The sequence below is a fragment of the Camelina sativa genome, chromosome 11 (assembly GCF_030686135.1).
Source record: "Camelina sativa cultivar CO46 ecotype springtype chromosome 11, ASM3068613v1".
NCBI classification, from domain to species: Eukaryota; Viridiplantae; Streptophyta; class Magnoliopsida; order Brassicales; family Brassicaceae; genus Camelina; species Camelina sativa.
Window position 1 is genome coordinate 26,081,072 of NC_141890.1, and position 19,623 is coordinate 26,100,694.

The following is a 19,623-nucleotide window of genomic DNA, read 5'->3' on the forward strand; positions in this document are numbered from 1 at the left end:
TTTATTTAATACTATTTACAATTTGAATGAAAACACATTATGAAATATAAATAATTGACCAAAAGTCGATAGTTCAATCGGTAGAAACTTTAAGCAAATCTTGGAAATCGTCAGTTTGAATTATAATTAGGAGGAAATCATATAAAATGTATTGTTTTCTGTTTGGAAAGATGTATGAATGGCTGAATGTGTATAAATTTATTCAATCTGAATTTTGTTTTGTAGTGAAATCATGAGCGGCCCTGAGAAGAGTCGGATGAAAATTTGCCTTAGCCCCAAAATTTAGGTTAATACAATAAAATTCTCCCAAATTGTTACAAAATTATATACCATCTAAAAGTGTAATAGTTTATAGCCCTACATATCGTTTAATTTGATCGGTTTTGAGTGAATGTGTTTTGTTATCTCCATATAAAGCATAAACACGAAAGATACGAAAAGTAGATAGATATAGGAATGAAATACAATATATTAACCATACATTCAAGTTTACAGATATCTTTTGAGTGGTGGTATATTTTTCTTTTTAATGATCACCTATGCCAATTTGATAATGACAATAAGTCGGTAAAACGCATGAAGAACATTAACGAATACAATTTCTTTCAAGATAAAATCCTATGTGGAAAATTGACCACACTCTCATTTCCACTCACATTCAATTGGCGAAAACCTTGACCAAAGCACTACCAAAGCACTCGATCGATATGTATTCTTTCACGAACTCGACAATACATGCATGCACTAATATGAAGGTGGATGGGTGGATATTGACAAATATGGCCAACTCATCATTTACATGCACATACAAATTCAACAAACTCAAATCAGTTAAGTTCATTTGAAAACGTTTATTTGTGAAAGAAAAAAAAAACTTATGCAAGATAGTATATCATATCTATGCTATGTTACCATGAGCGTCGACGCGTCGTGGACTCGTGGTCTATTTTATTATGATCTTTTTTGTCTTCTATGACAAAAATCACTATCCTTTGTTCCAAAATTAAACGACACTCTCTAGACATTATACATTTGTTCCAATTCCAAAAAAGTGTTGGGCTCGTTCACTCTCCGCATAAAATTGCATCTATAGTTAGTTTTTGGTCTAGCTTTTTGATAAGAAGATAAAAGATAAACAATTTACTATTTCACATCTTCACTCTCTTTCACTTGTTAGACTTATTATTGTCGGAGACTAATGGTTTGTGGAAATCTGAATATATTTTTACAAGAAGAGATTGGATATGTGTTTAACGGATATATGCACTTGAGTTATTTGTTGGGGCAAAATATTAGAGGAATCTTTCGCCTCGTCACTCGAAGATGAAAGTTTAAATATGGGGTAAGAAGAATATTTTCTCATGAAAAATAAACTGTCAGATTTCTGAAATACATTGTGTAGAGTTAGTCGCAGTAGTGCAGTTTTTTTCAGATTGACTTCCTTTTTGAAATATTTTTTTGATGAATTTGGTTTGCAGTTTGCTTTTTTTTTTTTCTATCTTTCAAGTATTTTCCGTTTTCTGAATCTGCTTGTTGATTGTAAGTTGGAAACAGAAAATTTGGGCCTAAAACCAACTAATGGCCCACTGGGTTTCCTAATCTTTATTTTGGTCACTTTGTGTATGTAGGATTGTAGGTCACTCAGTTCTATCTTCCTTAATTTGTATTCTCTTCTTTGAACCAAGACTTCTCTTCTGTTTGACAAAAAAAAAAAGACTTGTCTTCTAGTTCTATGTCTCATATATATTTTTTCTTCTAATCGATTATTTTGTAGAAATTAAGCACAGGATGAGATTCCAACAAAAAAAAAAAAAAAAAAGGAGAAATTAAGTTGAACAATATTTCAAAAGATTATAAGTATTGCATAACTACATTTCCACATTTCGTTAGAATGAGCAAGAAATTTTATACACAAACTTGTTAAAATCCTTAAATGTTATAGAAAAGAAGTCCTTTTAGCATTAATAATGTCCAAACACATAGTTTAGTTCCTCAATAACTAGAGACTATAGAGTTAGCTACCGATGGTTCGCGTATTGACACTCGTCCTCCGTGCAACCTTTTCTGTTCTTGGGACAGCCCGATAAGCACTAAGATCCACATCATTACTTCTGCCACAAACCGTCCTCGGAGCCATCAGATTCATTCCTTTCCACAAATTTCGAATGCTCACTTTATTTACCAACCCATTCTCCTTCTTACTATCATATTCAAACTTCTTCTCCAATATAACATGATCATGCCGGAGACCATTACCCCGATTGGTAGGTAAAGAACCCTCATCGATCCTCTTAGAGATACTCTTGATCTCATAAGGGTCAAGAAGACTAGAGAACTTGGTTTCTTGATCTCCACGCGATAAATGATTAGTGTGTGGTTTAGAAACCCTTTTCTCGGAGAGGATCTTGTTCTTGTTGGCCTCGAGCTTGTACCGTGAAGGTCGAGGTGATCTTGTGGCTCTTGTAGTGAGATCGAACTCTGTCATCATCGGTTTGCCTTCGTGTCTTTGGTACCAAGCCCACGCAGCAGCTTTCACCGTCGCCAGCTCATCATCTCCTCCTCCTCCTCCACCTCCCCCTCCGGTGAAGAGTGTATGTGACCATCTCTTCTTTCTCCTGTTGCTACTGCTTCTGGTGATGTTTTTCTTTTCGAACATAATTGGTGTTGAAATGTAGTAGTTGGCGAACGGAAGCATAGCTCTTTGGTTATATTTTCTTTTTGGGTTTGTGGAATTTGGATGGGACACGTTAATAGGGGTTGAAGGGAACGGCTAAGAAAAAAACAACATGAATTATTCATAAATAAATAATAAATACGCGTATGTGAAAATGATTGATAAAAATGAGAAAAGAGTAGTATAGTAGAGTAGTTGTTGCTCTTGCTTTTGGGTCCATTAGTGGATACACAATTATTCCGTAGGTAAAGTGTTTGTAATTTTCTAGTTGGACTCACATTCTCCATTTCCTATATTCCTTTTTGTATTGGCATATATATTTTTTTTCCAAAGAAATAATTAATATATATATATATATATATATGTACGTACCTACTACCTTGTTGTGTTGAAGAGGAATTAGAATCGAAAATTTTGATTCGAACAAGACAAAGATTGATATCACAATCAAAACACGTTCAGTAGTCATCCCTCGAGAATCTTGAGAAATTTTGGAAGCTGCACTGGAAGAAAAGCATTGTTGTATGGAACATGCGAGGCTTTGGAACAAGAAAGAGAATCTGAAAAATCCGATTCCAAAACTGAATCAAAACCAAACCGAACATCAGTTACTAGTCTTTTTCACCCGATCAATTTTTTTGAACTTTTCTTTTTAAAAATTTTTAAAATTCTGAGTGCTTTTGTTTCTCTTTTGTTTGTTTCTCTTTTGTTGTTTGTTATATTCTTAAAAAAAACTACGTAAGTGATTGGTAAGGAATTTAAATTTAGAGTTTTACTATACAAAATTTTTGTAAAAAAAAAACAACTTTATTAATGATTTGTGACTGAAAGCTTGGATAAAACCAAAATATGAAGAGAATTTTTATTATAAATTTCTGGATCGAGTGGAGGAGTCGAGTTGCAGAAAAAGAGAGTCAAAAATTCTCAATTCAAATTTGAATAGTATGGACGCTCCACCCTTGTCTCCTTGTCCCCTTAACCTCTTTATATGGAGGTAAACTCGATCTTATGCTTACAATGACATGCATGAGAGAGGTTTATATAGGATGATACTACAGATGGAACCTAGGTCACACGTCATTACACACACATCCTCACTAGGGAACAAAGAGTATCAAATCTGTTATAGACAGGGATTTGTTAAGCTATAAGTCTTGTACGTTGATGAGATGGTAGCGCACGATTTGACTGAGAAGACTCTTTGTTACCGTTGCAGAGCAGAGGCGTGGTGACACTTGTGGGCTTTGTAGTGTGACTTCGGCCCAAATTGCTTGAGCCTTGAGAGATCCAAATGCAGAAAGAAGACCCTTCGTTTGAACTGTTGTGTCTTGGTTAATACACCGTACCCCCTCAAACTTGGTGTAGGAGGTAAGACAACTCCAAGTTTGTAGCATAGATCAAAGAACGGCTCATGAGGAAGATTCTTTGTGAAGATGTCAGTCAGTTGATAGTCATCAGGAACATGTTTGACTACCAACTCATCTAAAGCCACTTTTTCTCTGACAAAATGAATATCCACATCAAAAGACTTGGAGCGATTGTGCATCGCAGGATTTGCAGTCAGATAAACTGCAAAAAGATTATCACAATATAACTCTGGCGTTGCAAGTTGAGGCACATTAGTTTCTCGAAGAAGTAAAGAAATCCACTTTAGTTCATAAGCAGCAATAGATAGAGTCCTGTATTCTGCTTCCTTAGAGGATCTTGATAAATAGGATGGTGTTTAGCATACCAACTGATGATGTTTGAACCAAGAAAAGTACAGAAACCGCCAACAAACCTCCTCATTTCTTTGCAATTAGCCCATACGACAATAAATATCACTATATGCTCGAAGTGTAGAATCAGTATTGGAGTAAATGTTGAACCCTATACTAATTGTACCTTTTAGATAGCGTATGACTCTCTTACGTTGATAAAAATCAGCCATGGAAGGTGAATGCATCTTTTGACATACAAGATTCACATAAAATTGAATGTTTGGTCTTGTCAATGTGAGATACTGCAGTTTGCCAGCCAAACTTCAAAAATAAGTCGGATCAGAAAAGGGAATTTGTTTCCCATGGACCTTGTCTAGTTGTAGGGGTAGAGGAGTTGGCATAGGTGCACAGTCTGCCATCCCTGCTAAGACCAGTAGATCAATTGCATACTTCTCCTGATTAAGAAACAACCTCGGCCCTTTGAATGAGAATGAGCATGTAACCCCAAGAAGTATTGAAGACCACCCAAATCCTTCATCCAAAACTCCTTGTTGAGATTGTCAAACAACTTTTGAACAAGCTTGGTATTGTTACATGTCTGAAGCATATCATCAACATATAGAAAAAGAAACATCTTGTCTTCACCTTTATGATATGTGACCAAGGAAGCATCATCATAGATGCAGGTGAAACCATAGTCAATGAGAAAAGTGCTGAACTTATTAAACCAAGCTCTAGGAGCCTGTTTTAAACCATAGATTGCCTTGTTGAGTTTGCATATGTAGTCAGGCTTGTCTTTATCTTCAAAGCCTGGAGGTTGATGCATGTAAACTGTTTCTTTCAAGTCTCCATGTAGAAAGGCATTTTTAACATCAAGTTGCTTTATAGCCCATTTTTGAACTATTGCAGTGTGTAATATAGAGCGTACTGTTACTGTGCATATTACTGGACTATAAGTCTCCATGTAGTCAACACCTTCCTCTTGTTCATAGCCCTTTGTTACCAATCGCGCTTTTAGTCTATCAAGAGATCCATCAGCTTTCAATTTTGTCTTCAACACCCATTTGCAGCCAAGAGGATTTGGACATTCTTTTGGTGGAGCCAAATCCCACGTATGAGTCTCATGAAAGGATCCTACCTCATCCCCCATGGCATTAGTCAAACCCGGATCTTTGAGAGCTGTTTTCACAATTTTTGGTTCTGGATAACTGTTCTTGATTGTAAACAAAGCATATTTAGGATTTGGCTTGACAACACCCGCTTTTTCTCTTGTAACCATAGGATGAACTGGATATGTGTTTGAACTACTTGGTGCAGGGTCTACAGACGTAGAAACAACAGTTGCAGGTTCAGCAGTTGTAGGCTCTTCGACCACGACTTCGTTGAAACTGTCGGAATGAGATGAAGAAGAACTTGGTGAAACATTGTGAGTACTTGTATGTGATGGAGAAGAGAATTTGTTGCCTATAGGAACATAATCTAAGTCTGACGTTCACTCAGTACTTATTTCTCCAACAAAATTACAAGGCTCATGATTCTCCAAACAAATAGTAACTGTAGGTCGACAATCATATACTTTCGGAGCAAAGCTTACCTGCCAGGCTCAGAGCAGAGGTGTATCAAAGAAGATAACTTATGTTTACAAACATCTGCAAAAGGAAGCTTAGACTCATCAAACAAGACATGTCTGTTGATGAAGACCTTCCTTGTAGGTGGGTGATAACACCGATAACCTTTATATTCTTTATTGTAGCCAATGTAAACACATAGAAGAGACTTAGGATCAAACTTATTAAGTGAATAGGGTCTTAGGTAAGGATATCATGCATAACCGAAAACATGAAGAGAAGTGTACACTGGAGGTTTGCCCATAAGCATTTCATAAAGACTCTTGTGCTCAGGCAAGACAGAAGAAGGAAGTAGATTCCCAAGAAAATTTGATGTAAAGAATGCTTCTAACCACAAATTATGTGGAAGTTTGCCTTGAAACAACATTGACAGTCCAAATTTTTTAATGTGCTTGTGCTTCCTCTCTACAATTCCGTTTTGCTACAGAGTGTAAAGACAAAAAACTAATTGTTGAATACCATTGTTAAGTAAGTGAGCAGTGAACTGGTTACTCATGAATTCACCCTCTCCATCACACTGAAACATAGCTGTCCTCTATTGAAATTGGTTCTCAACCATCTTTTAAAAATGCAAAAACACAGAAAAGTAGTCTGACTTGAGATGCAAAGGATAGAACCAAGTAAATTTCGAATAATTATCAATGAAGATTACATAATATCGAAATCCTTGTGTAGAAACCACTGGAGACGGTTCCCATAAGTCACATTGGATATGTTCTAATGGTCTACTTGAAAAAAAAACAGAGGAAGCAAAGGGAAGTTTGCAAATCTTTCCCATTTGACAAGCATCACATAACGAAGAACTCAACTTATTAATAACTATGGCCTTATTCCTTGAAATCTGCTGGATAATATCTTGATGAGGATGACCTAGCCTCATGTGCCACACCTCATCACTTGTAGCTTGTTGCCTTGAAGAGTAACACGCCATGAACTGCAAATTCTCTAACAGATATAGATCATTATGTCTGCGTCCTTTGGTGAAGAGTCGTTTTGTCCATTTGTCCTTAACAATTACACCATCAGAATCAAACTCAATAGCATAAGGATAATTAGAGGTGAGTTTGGAAACAGATAACATCAACTTTGTAATACCAGGACAAACTAAAACATCATATAAAGGTAAGTTACCTTGAAGACTTGGCAAAACAGAGGATCCAATGTGAGTGATCGGCAAGAAGGCTCCATTACCGACAACAACAGGGTCCTCTCCACTATATGGTTGAACTATGTGCAACTAAGTAGTGGAGTTTGTAATATGCGTTGTTGCAGTAGAGTCAGGAAACCATTCATGGTCAGGACGAGTGTTGGGACCAGAGACATGCATTTCAGTAAAGGTCTGGTTTAAGTCTTCACTCTGGTAAGCAAGATGAAAACGTTTGTAGCATTTGACATCAGAGTGCCCATACTTGTTACAGATTTCAGAGGTAGGACAAGTGTCTGAACTTAAAGTAGAGCCAGTGGATATTTGTTGACGGAAACCTCTACCTCTGGTTGAGTAATTGCCACGACCTCGAGAACCACCTGACCGACCACGACCATGGCCACGATTTGAGTAATTTGTATCAGTGGCGAAAGCCAAATGGCCACTTCTGAATCTTATCATCAAAATTTGTCAGCTTGACCAAAAGATCATCATAAGACAGAGGAAAAGTATCCATTTGACTCTCGATAATAGTGACAATAGACTCATATTCTTGACCTAGCCCATGTAAAACACCAAAGGTCTTCTCATTCTCAGGCACAAAGTAACCAATAGAGTGAAACTGATCACATCTGCTTAACCATGGTAAGATACTCAACCAAAGTTTTCTCTTCATTTTCTATAGAGTATAACCGACGCTGAAGATCACTTTTCCTAGAAGCAAAGATGTGATTATACTTCTTAGCCAGAGAAAACCATACCTCAATCTCAACACAATGAGAAAAACAAAGAGCAGAAGAATCAGAGTTATCATCCATTGGCAATTGGGCTCTGATACCATGAAAGCTTGGATAAAACCAAAATACAAAGAGAAAATTTATTGAATATTTATACTTAAAGATTACAGTGACATGAGAGAGATTTATATAGGATGATACTAAATATGAAACCTAAGTCACACGTCATTACACACACCTTGTCGCTGGGGAAGAAAGAGTATATATTATGTTATAGACAAGGATTTGTTAAGCTATAAGTCTCATACGTTGATGAGCTAGTACCATACAGTTTGACTGAGAAAACTCTTTGTTACCGTTCCAGAGCAGAGGCGTGGTGACACTTGTGGGCTTTGTAGTGTGATTGTGGTCCAAATTGCTTGAAGCCTTGAGAGATCCAAAAGTAGAAGAAAGACCCTTTGGTTAATAGTGACTTGATATTTATAAATTCTTATTTTGTTGAATATAGAAATTATAGGATGACATAAAAAAAAAGAGAAGTTAAATAGTTCAACTTTTAAGATTTTGATAAATAGAAGGTCCTAAAAGTCAGATTTGGTTAAAAAACTGTCAAAAGTATACATTTATGAATATAAATAAAGTCGTCACATTTTAATCTTGAGAACCAATCAACTTTGGATGAATTAAAAAAAAAAAGACTATTGCACTAGTCAATGAGACTTTATTATTTTGACAACTTTTTTAATATGCGTAAAGCCTTTTCTAGTCCCATATATATAGAGTCGAACTTTCTTAAGAAAATTCGAGGACTAAACAATCATGGAAAAACATGATTTAACATTTATTTTAAAAAAACGGCAGGTAGATTATGCGTTAACCGAAGATATCCCAAGCTTCAATGGTGAGGGAGGTTCTAAGGTTCTCCGATCCGCCTTTACGACAACAAAATTTAAGGATAATACAATTTACATATTGTATTTCAAAGGTTTGGTGAGTGATAAAATAGTGATGGATAAAGAAATAAGTGTAAATGTTTGAATTGAGATCACAATATGCGACGAGGCAGATAACTTGTTGTATGAAATAAATGAATCATTTTTTGGCGATATGATTAATCGCGAAGAAGTGGAGATTATCGTAGTGATTATTGGATTAAATAAAGCAATTCGTTTGGGTATAGAAATATACAAATTACGATGACTATGAAATTTACCAAATTGTAATTTTTTTTTTCAACAAATTGTAAGTTTATCTTTATTCTATTAATTAATTATTTAGTTAGTTTTATTTATAAAAAAAAAGTAGTGCTACTTTGACTTAGATAAAGAAAATGTTCTATCCTGCAAATTAATTTTATCGTATTTGAAATCTCATCGGATGTTTATTTAAATATACCAATTTTTCTTCACTATTTCTTTTTGTTGCCATTATTTTTAGGGACTCTTATTTTTATTGTTAGTAACTGCATTTGGAAACGGAATAGCTCTCTCGCTTTAGATGTTTAATTAACTAATAGTTGGGCTGTCTCTGAATTTTTACTGCAGATAAATGGTAGAGTCAGAGAGATGCCTAACCAGAAGATTGTCCATCTAGTGGACCAAGTCCAACGCCTTAAGAGGAAAAATGACTTGTACTGAACTTGTTTTGGCTACCCCAAATGGTTTTAAATTTGCCTTTAGTCTTGCAATGGATGCAATGGTTTCTCAAAGCACGAGTAGTAGCGTTGATGTGAAGGCAACACCACAGAAGGAAGTTTGTACCATTTGTTTTGAAGAAACCGAAGCTGAGGGCATGTTCTTTAATGACAAGTGCCTTCACCGCCATTGCTTTTCGTACGTGAAACAGTATGTGGAAGTGAGGCTGTTTAGTGGAACATTGCCCATATGCCTTGAGTATGGATGCAAGTCTGAGCTCACTGTTGAAAGTTGTAGCAAGGTTTTGACACCAATGCTGGTTGAGATGTGGAAACAGAAGATGGAAGAGGACTTAATCCCTGTTGCAGAGAAAATCTATTGCCCATATCCAACCTGCTCAATGTTGATGTCCAAAACCAAGCTTTCCAGTGAAACCGACCAGTCGTCCAATGCCCGGTCATGTATCAATTGCTATGGACTCTTCTGCATTGAATGCAGAGTACCATGGCATTCTGACTTGTCCTGTGATGAGTACAAGAACTTGAACCGTGAACTTAATGACATGAAGCTTGTGTCTTTGGCAAACGACAATATGTGGCGTCAATGTGACCACTGTGGGCACTTGATTGGACGTGATGAGGGTTGCAGCCGCATGACTTGCATGTAATTATTGAACCTGATTAAGTTACTTTTTTTATATATGAATTGTTCTATTTCAACTATGTCTTTGTGCGTACATTGTGTAGATGTGGACATGTGTTTTGCTACAAATGTGGGATCGAATGGAGCCAACAAGAATGTCCTTCCGGTTGCCTGCTTTTTGAAGAGGATGATGATGATGATGATGATAATTCTGATTCTGATTTAGTTGATGATGATTTTGATTCTGATTTTGATGATGATGGATGATTCTGATGGTGGCGACAATAACCATGATGATGCACAACATTTAGCTCCGAAGTGGGTCTAGATTGGTACAAGTACAGACTTTTGTGGATCAACAAGTCCAAATTATGATGTCCAGAAAAGATTTGAAATATGTCAAATGAGCAGCAAGATAAGAGCAAATGAACTAAGCAACCCTTTTATGGTTTTTATTTTTTTTGTAATGTCTTTTTAATTTTTATAGAATTTGAAGGTAATTTACATATATTTTGATCTTTATAAAGCCAGTTTATATAACATAGTAATCATTGTATATCATAACCACAAAAGATATTTACATGCTTAACCACATGAAGACAATATTCAGTTTTACTCCTTCCATTTTCATTTGAAATGGGCGGTTAAGCCAGAGAAATAACACAATGGTAAAACTGTTATCCAAGCAATGATGTTTCAGGCTGGTTCTGTTTTGGTGTTTTTTGCCTGAGCGTCTTGTTAGGTTAAAGCAAAGTCTTCCATCGACAGGGTTAGATGACAGAGTGCTTATCGACGTATCCAACTTCGGCCACATATCTTGTTAATGCCACTCTCCTTCATTTTGTCCCTAAGATGAGCAACATCCGCCCACCGGTCTAAAGCTGCATATATATTTGATAGAAGCACGTAATTACCGCCACTTTTTGGTTCAAGCTGAAAGAGTTGCCTTGCAACTACCTCTGCTATCTCAGTATTCCCATGTAGACTACAACCACCCAAAAGCGAACCCCAAGCACTAGCATGAGCTTCAAAAGGCATGGATTTGATAAGCTCATAAGCCTCTTTAAGCTTTCCTGTCCGGCTAAGAAGATTCACAATGCAGGAATAATGATCAGGAGAGGCCGTAATAGAATACTCCTTTTGCATTAACTCAAAATACCTTAACCCCTCCTCAACAAGCCTGGCTTGACCACAAACTTTCAATATTACAGTGAATGCAACATTATCAGGAACGATACCTTCATCAACCATTTTCTCAAACAGTCGAACAGCTTCATATCCACACGCGTGAATAGCCATCCCTTCCATCATTGAACAGTATGAAACAAGATCCCGCTGAGGCATCTCTTCAAACAACTTAGCTGCTCTGTCCATGTGACCACACTTGGCATTCATGTCTATCAAAGCAGGTATAACATAATGACTAGAAAACTTTTTCATGCTCTGGTGCAGATATGTATCAACCTGTTCACACAATTCAAAGCAACCCATCTGAGAACAAGCTGACATCAAACCCACCATTATAAACTCATCAGGTTTGACATTCTTAGCACACATTTGGTCAAACACCTTAAAGGCTTCATTCGGCTGACCGTTCTGTGCATAACCCGATATCAAAGCTGACCATGCCCTAACATCAACATCACTCGCTTTCTCAAACAAATCTCGAGCAGAAACCATATCACCACCTTTCGCATATCCATCAATCATACAAGTAAAAGAAATAATGTCTCTCTTAGGCATTTCATCAAACAGTTTCCTAGCATTAACCAAATCTCCGGATTTAACCAAACCATCAACCAAAGCATTCCAAGATCCAAGATTACGCTCAGGCATAAGATCAAACATCCTCTTGGCTCCCTCTAACTCCCCAGATTTCACATACGCTACAATCAAAGCTGTCCAAGAAAACGCATTCCTCTCAGGCATTTCGACAAACACCTTACGTGCACTACCCAAATCCTTACATTTACCATAAAAATCAACGAAACTTGTGGCCACAACAACATCTTTATCAAACCCAATCCTCAGAACCAACCCATGAACCGTTGAACCAACACGAACCTGCCCATTGCAAGAACAAACCTTCATGACCAATGGAAAAGTATACTTATCAGGTCGAGCAAAACCTGTTCTCATCATACACACAAGAAGCGAAACAGTCTCGAAGAAGAGAAACTTATCCGAGTACCCTTGAACGAAATGGTTCCAGAGATAAGGACAAGGATGAGAAACACGGTTAAAAACAGAGGAAGAGTAAGAGAGAGATGAAGAAGACGATGAGATCAAGATCGAGATGAGGTTCTGGTCTTGTTCAAGACCTTTGCGGATGATTCGGGCATGGATTTGATTAAGATGAATCTCAGATTTGCAGAGCTTCAAGAGGGTTTCGAGTGAAGGCAAAGAAGAAGAGAGAGATGATGATGATCTCTTGATCATTCGTCTCGCATGTATCACGCGTGTGTATAAATGTATCTTCTTGTCATAACAAAAAGTTCTTTGATGGGTTCTTTTGAAGTTACCGCAGATTCAGACAAGAATCGCTCATTGCAGAACTAGTTCAGTTGAAAGATAATGTAAAGATGAATCCTTGAGGAAGAGGGGTTTTAGGCCTTTAGGGTTTAATCAATCAGCCGCTTCAGGTTTTATGGAAACAAAAAATATTTATAAATTCAATTTTAAATCCATTTCTCGGTTGAAATTATTGGTTTACGAGGTTTATGAAATGTAGAAAACAAAATACAGTACTACCACCATTTGGATTGGTTTAATTTAGATTTTTCATGTACATATGAATACAAAAAATTCGAATTTATATTTGTTCTCAATTAAACAACGTATTATATATTTTAGAAACTAAAATACAAATATTTTGGAGGATATTTCTTAGTTTTTAACTTTTACAGGAAAAATAAAATAAAAAAATTTAGTTGGTTTTTTTTTTTTTTCCAAAAGGAACTCATGTAACTTCTTCCTTCAGCTCTGGTAAAGAAATAGGACTATCCTTTGAGTCGAGCGTCGTCCCTTTGTTGCCTAATAAAGCTGAGAGATGCTTAAGACACGAAAGGTATTCAGATTTTACTTCAGGAGAATCTTGCAGCTGAGTTCCACTACCAAACTACACAAAACAAGAATCAGTGTTCCAATATTTACTTTGCACGATGTATCAAAATCCTTTCTGGTTAGGACTGATCTTTGAGACAGAGAAAGGAAAAGAAGTAGAGATACTAGATTCTAATGAAAGCTGTGATATATAAGTATTCTTTAGGTTGTTTAGTTAGTTATGAATGGAAAGCAATCTATTTCTTTACCTCTTTGTAAGCTGAAACACATTGGAGAAGGGTTTCTTCAGCTGCATGCGGATTTGTTTCCTGCAATGTCATGAATCAACAGGTTTACACAGGCTTGTTCTATAGTCTATGGAATACGAAGTCAATTGCGTGTTCATCATCAAGTCAAGTACACAGAACCAAATGAAACGAGAAGAAAGCTTGTGTCTGATTCTATAACTGTGTTGAGCTTTCGCATTGCAGTACTAACCTTTGGCTCCTGGATCTCATTTTTGCTTGTCTCTAAAGCTGCAAGGCTCTCAAAAGATTGCAGCTGCAAAGAAATAGAAAACGTCCCAAACGCGTTGTTTTTAAGACAATCAAACATATATATACGTACAAGTATGACTTCAAGCGACACCCACCAATATAACTAAAGCTGCATGTTCATAATTCCTAAGAGTCGCACTTGCTTTTTCGTGTTTCTGCGCTTTGCTCTTTTGATTTTTCAGCTTAAGCAGAACGTCTTTTGCTATCCTGGTTTACACCACACATCACACCAATAGTTTTGTTATATTCTCATACATGAGACTGAAAAATCAAATATCAACCATCAGTTTACGCTAAGAAAGAGAGCTAGTACAGAAATATATATAGAGACCAACCTTGTTGAGTTTTCAAGATAATTCTTCGCTTTTTCTAGTTTGGATAGAGCTTCACTGATATTAGTTCCCAACTGACTAGCCTGAAGCATAAATGTCTTCGCGATGTGCAGCAAGTTTCCACCTATCTATCAGCCAAAGAGAGGAGACAAGCTGAATACTAACTCGATTTCCATTATAAAGATGATTTTTCTAGAAAAAGGAGTGAACCTGGATATGTCCTTCTGGAAGTAATTTCTTTTGGGCATTGAGACACCTGACAGGAAAATTGTCATAGAGCTTTAGTTTGAGGATCCTCGTATTTTAATCTGATAACCCAATCAAGATTTTGTGTGCTCACTTTTCAAAAAGTTCTAGAGCTTCTCCCAGCTGCCCAGATAATCGTAAAGTGAGCGCTAATGCTTCAGCTGCAGTTATAGCCTCCATTGAGTTCAATCCCTGTCATAGATTTTAGCAATTAAGTAAGAACTACAGGTAAAAATGGTGCAAGTTCCATCCCTGTGATTAATTGATTGCCACTAGCTCCATCTATGTAAGTGATTTTCTCAACTTACGATTTATGCATAATTAAGTAGTTCAAAAGAAAAAACTTAACAGGAAGTTAGAACAGTTTCCTTCAGTACTACATTAGAAAGTTGGAATTTACAAGGAATTATGCAGCAAAACAGACTGTAACATGTTAAATTATTGAACGATACAGCTAAAGGAAAATTAAGTAAGAAAACACCACACCTTTGATAATTCCATCATGTGCAAAAATTTCCTCTGAAGGTTTTCAGCCTCAGCCAGACGATTGGATCGTATATATATCTGAAACGACAGATGAGAATGTAAAATAACAGAAATTTCAAAATCACTTAATGGAACGACACAGATGTTGAGAATTGTGAGTTATATAAGCCAACAAATTTCTACGGTTTTCGTCCGGAGTGGTTCTGGTTTACTTCATGCTGTGCTCAAAATCAATGCATTGTAAAAGTAGAAGGAGACATCTAAATAACAAGGAAACTTTAAGGCAAAAAAACCTGAGAAAGATATCTCAGTCTCCTGATATATGTCATGGACTCTCCTTGACCACCTTCCTAACATTATAAAAACCAAAACTACAATAAGGAAGCATCCAATTGACAAAATAAAACGTCAAGATGGCACATATATCAGTTATCATAAAGATATCGACATGCCTCAAGTATTTTAAGAGAATCCAGAATAAGTGCTTCCGCATCTGTAACTTTTCCTTGCAGGTGTAATACCTGTCGAATATCAAATCATATGTTAGAAGGAAGTTTAAAATGATAGATCCAAATCAGACTTCATGACAGCATGGATGTGTCATATTAGATGCATTTGATCACATGTCTGAATAGGCAAGAGGCAATTTTAAAGTTCAGGGTGACAATATGTGGCTAATATGCAAGAATCTCAAGAAAGGAAGTGTACAGTTCATTACAAGTTTAAAGAGCTCATGAAGATTAATAAAAGCAAGAAAAGTAAAGCATGAGAGTACCGTTCCAAGATGATACATTGTCTCTGCAAAATCAGTATGATTATGTCCCAGGACTCGGCCTTTCATCTAGACGGGAATCACAACAAAGGATAAGAGGAAAAATACATACTAACACAAGTGTGACTTGAAAATAATAAAGATTAATAACCATAACCATACCTTTAAAGCACGCTGCACAGGGAACCATCAGCAAAAAAAGTTAAGAATAAATTGTAAGCATCACAGAATGTAAAATTTTATCATTTGAATTTGGTGGCAGTATATGATATCAATATATCAAGTATAATATAAATACAGGCAAACAACAGGAAATAACAAGCAGACAAGTACATATACTATGGATGTCGTAATCATGGTCAATTTAGGATCAGTTTCTCAGAAAAAGAGGTAGAACACGATTTTAAAAATTTTAATTTGGACCAATTATCTGATTAAAGCATCTAGACTTCAATATGTAACATAGCGAGCAACATTCATGACTCCCGTCCATCTTAATTGTCTCATGTAAGAAAGAACAGCAAACACACCTCATAATATCCAATAGCAACACTGAAGTCACCCAGATAGCCAAGAAAAGTACTCGTCCTGACCAATCCATATCTGATGCCTATAGCCTAGTTTTGCAAAAAAAAAAAATTGTGATTACCTCATAGCACGCACGAGCTTCCTCAAGTTTTCGCTGGACAAGATAGAGTTGTCCAAGGTTGTGGAGAGTAGCACCAACACTGCATTGTTAACAATACGGTTGAATGAATGAAGGGTACAAAAACAATAAAGGAGTCAAACCTGTCACCAAAATGTATGTATAACATGTAACACAATTCCTGATGTTTCTAGGTGTTGCATGACATTCAATCTAGCCAGTGGGGGTCAAAAAGATCACTAAGCAGGCCAAACGTAAGAGCCTTAAAGAATTAGGAATCTATAAATTGTCTTGTCAGGAAGAGGCCTTCAGGGAAAGGGTAAGTACTCTAACAGAGTAACAGGGGTATATAACTAAAAATAGTAAAATGTACCAGAAAACTCAGCCAGCTCAACCAAACTATGAGAGTGATCGTAAATATATATATGTTTCAGAACAAATAGTATTAGTCAGGTAGCATCAAAACTCAAAAGTAAAGACTTTACAATATGTGTGGTGATGTTCAAGCCAATGGCACTTAATTAATTAAGTATCAGCTCAAAAGATGTTGATGTCTCACCGCACATCTTCAGGACCATAGAAATCCTCCAAGATACTAACAGCTTCCAGGTATAAGGGCTCTGCTTTGTCAAATTCTTTCTTGACTCTATATAACTCTGCCTTACATAGAGGAAGGAAAAGATAGAGCAATTAGTTTTATATTACAAGAAATAACAAGTGTTAGCAGAGAACCATAAGAATGAAAATTTTTCAAAAGAGTTAACTCTCCCAAATAAGAATTTAACTTTTCAGAAAGAGACTGATCATGAAACCGTTGTGCTAAGATATATATATATATATATATATATATAAATATTGCTCAGCCAGAAACAGTATACCTGTTAGAACACTTATTCTTAGAGGACCATACTCGGGATACTGATACAGTGTTTATGCAATATCATATGAAATGAAAAAGCAACAAGCACTATGATCTAAAGGAACTAAACATAGAAACTTATAAGAGATACATAAAAGCCTCACAGAGACCAACCAGATTGTTGCATGCAGATGCAACATGTGGATCCCTCTCTCCAAAACCTTCTTTAGCTTCCTGTATTGCCGAACCAAAAAGCCTCTCGGCCGGCTCCAGTTTCCCCTATAAGATAAAAGCAAATTATCTAGCAGTACCTTGTTAAAGAAGAAATACAGAATGAGCATCATTCTTCAAATACCAACCTGAAAGAAATGATCTCTTCCACTATCAGTAAACACCCTCCACTTAGATGTGTGTATATTAGACACAACCGAACCATCCTCTATTTTTTCTAGCCCACTCTCATCCTCTGCCAATACAGAGTTCCCACAAAACCCAAGGATTGCTGGAAAAAGGAAGGAACCGTATCGGTAATTAGAATCATGAAATTACAAAATTATCTAAACATTGAGCATACGTACGCACCAGCTTGTCCTGTAAAGATAATCCAAAGACGAGGATCCAAGAGATGTGAATTCGTCTTATGGCCCCCGTAATCATTCTGATACGAAATCCTTGGTTTCCCTGCAATTAAACACAGTGAAGATTTCAATTTCAATTTCAATTGGATTTGAGAAAAGAAGAAGAGATGAATCTGGAAATTACGGGAGAGTGAAGAATTAGCAAAAGTGGTGCAGATCGGATTCCGTGAAGAAGAGAAAGAAAGTGAAGTGCGATGTGTTGCTCTGCGAAGAGTCGACAAAATCCGAAGCAGTGACATTTTTTTTTGGGTTTTTTCCTTCCTCACTCTCTTTTTGTTCAGACGCGAAAAAGATCCTTAAACCCTTGGAGGAGTTTTGTGAAGTTGCGCACCAGATGTTCGACGAAATTACATGTAACGAAATTTGCTTTGGTTTAATTCTTTGGGGGTACAAAACTGGGTCGCTTGGTTTAATTCTTCAATGATTCAAATTCGGGTTTGTTTGCATATTAGTACATTTTTTTTACTTAATTGGTAAACTAATATTTTTACTATTCAAAATTAGAAAAATATGTGTTGTGTAATTATGATAGAAGAGATTGTGAGACATAGGCTTGAGTGAGAAGGTTACCAAAAGGGGTATATGTGTGTGAGTGAGAAATAATTTTTTTTCTTCTTTAATCATAATTATTCAAATAATTGTTAATATAATTTTTTTTTAGAAATTTTGTTAGATACAAAAAAATTGTTAATATAATCTATATTTTTTCTTTACAATTTGATATGAGTTTTATTTAATAATTTTAAAATATATTATATACATCTTTTGTATCCGTACACATTATTTTGTGTACAGATGTTTATATATCTTATTAAGTGTACAAACACACATTATTAAGTGTACAAATGTAATTTGTACAAAATCATTGCAATACAGATATATGAAAATCTAAGAATTAAACAAATTACACAAATTACATTTGTACACTTAATAATGTGTATAGATGTGTTTACAGACACATGTACACTTAATAATGTGTACAAGTATAAAATTTGTAAAAAATATTTAACATTATCAAATAAATCATTAAACAAAATGCATATCAAATTATAAAGAAAAAAACATAGATTTTTATACATTTTTAAAATTTTAGAAAACAAATTTTAATTAGCCAACATTTTTGTTTTAAGATTGTAGAGAGCATATATTTAAAAAAAAAAAAAATCAGAGACTCAATGACATGTGTTGTAAATATGAAATGTTGAGGAGGGTTGAAAAGTCTTGAGAATAGTAGAAAATAGTAAAAAAAAATGTAGAATTTGTTAATTGTAGATAGTGATTGTACTACTTTTACAATTATGTTTTGAAAACTGTCTAAAATGTCAAATATCTCTTCAAATTAACATGAACCGGTCAACCGGGATAGCTAAAATGAATAACTTACTTTTGCATGGTACAAATTATTTACGTTTTTAGTTTCAATTTATTTGATCTAATATTTAAAATTGAGACTTTGATGTCTATTAAATTATTAATACTGTAATTTAGCTCAATCAAGATTCTAAAATTTTCGATAAAAGTCTTTATATAAAACTGAATCAATTATAAAATGACCATTTTTCATGATGGTCTTTGTAAATTCTGCAACTTCCGAAACAGTTTGCGGGAATACCATTTATTAGTTATAGGAGATTACAGAGCTATTCTTGTTGAGATATCAGATTTTATTTTCCAATTGCAATAATTTATTATTGCTTTGCCCTGCCCGAGCCCCATGAAATGTTTGGAAATTAATAATGAAGGGCAATTCAAAAAAAAAACTCATTGTTGCATGTATCATTCCGGGTATACAGCTTCGATTCTCTAAATCAATACTCATCTCCTCTACCTTGCACTTGATATTAATATCAATTGGGGGCCATTGTTCCATCCACAGGTTGCAGGAA

The 19,623-nt window shown here is 35.6% G+C and overlaps 2 protein-coding genes and 2 pseudogenes across 13 annotated transcripts; 1 reads left to right on the forward strand and 3 right to left on the reverse strand.

Annotated features, from left to right (window-relative positions):
* Positions 1-1,826: 1,826 nt before the first annotated feature.
* On the reverse strand, positions 1,827-2,824 carry LOC104724117 (uncharacterized). The gene has a single exon (XM_010442567.3). The coding sequence runs from the start codon at positions 2,693-2,695 to the stop codon at positions 2,015-2,017; it is 681 nt and encodes a 226-aa protein (XP_010440869.1). The 5' UTR covers positions 2,696-2,824; the 3' UTR covers positions 1,827-2,014.
* A 5,878-nt stretch (positions 2,825-8,702) lies between these two features.
* Positions 8,703-10,491, forward strand: LOC104728251 (E3 ubiquitin-protein ligase RSL1-like; annotated as a pseudogene).
* A 178-nt stretch (positions 10,492-10,669) lies between these two features.
* Positions 10,670-12,854, reverse strand: LOC104724119 (putative pentatricopeptide repeat-containing protein At5g37570 pseudogene; annotated as a pseudogene). Its single transcript, XR_015572901.1, has one exon. The product of XR_015572901.1 is annotated as a putative pentatricopeptide repeat-containing protein At5g37570 pseudogene (transcript).
* A 97-nt stretch (positions 12,855-12,951) lies between these two features.
* LOC104724120 (uncharacterized) lies at positions 12,952-18,129 on the reverse strand. Of its 11 annotated transcripts, none has more exons than XR_015572904.1 (18): positions 17,862-18,129; positions 17,682-17,780; positions 17,459-17,601; positions 17,274-17,378; positions 16,800-16,900; positions 16,244-16,322; positions 15,757-15,768; positions 15,598-15,663; positions 15,275-15,343; positions 15,116-15,172; positions 14,823-14,900; positions 14,431-14,528; positions 14,301-14,346; positions 14,094-14,214; positions 13,854-13,965; positions 13,700-13,762; positions 13,471-13,530; positions 12,952-13,277 (listed from the first exon to the last, which is right to left on the reverse strand). XR_015572904.1 is itself a non-coding variant. In XM_010442571.3 (18 exons), the coding sequence occupies exons 1-18, from the start codon at positions 17,974-17,976 to the stop codon at positions 13,119-13,121; spliced, it is 1,587 nt and encodes a 528-aa protein (XP_010440873.2). In that variant the 5' UTR covers positions 17,977-18,129; the 3' UTR covers positions 12,952-13,118. The 11 variants fall into 11 exon arrangements, 7 of the variants coding, with proteins under 7 accessions (XP_010440873.2, XP_087332135.1, XP_087332138.1 ...); XR_015572902.1 differs by having other exon boundaries at positions 13,854-14,019; positions 14,094-14,218; XM_010442571.3 differs by having other exon boundaries at positions 14,094-14,218.
* Positions 18,130-19,623: the final 1,494 nt, after the last annotated feature.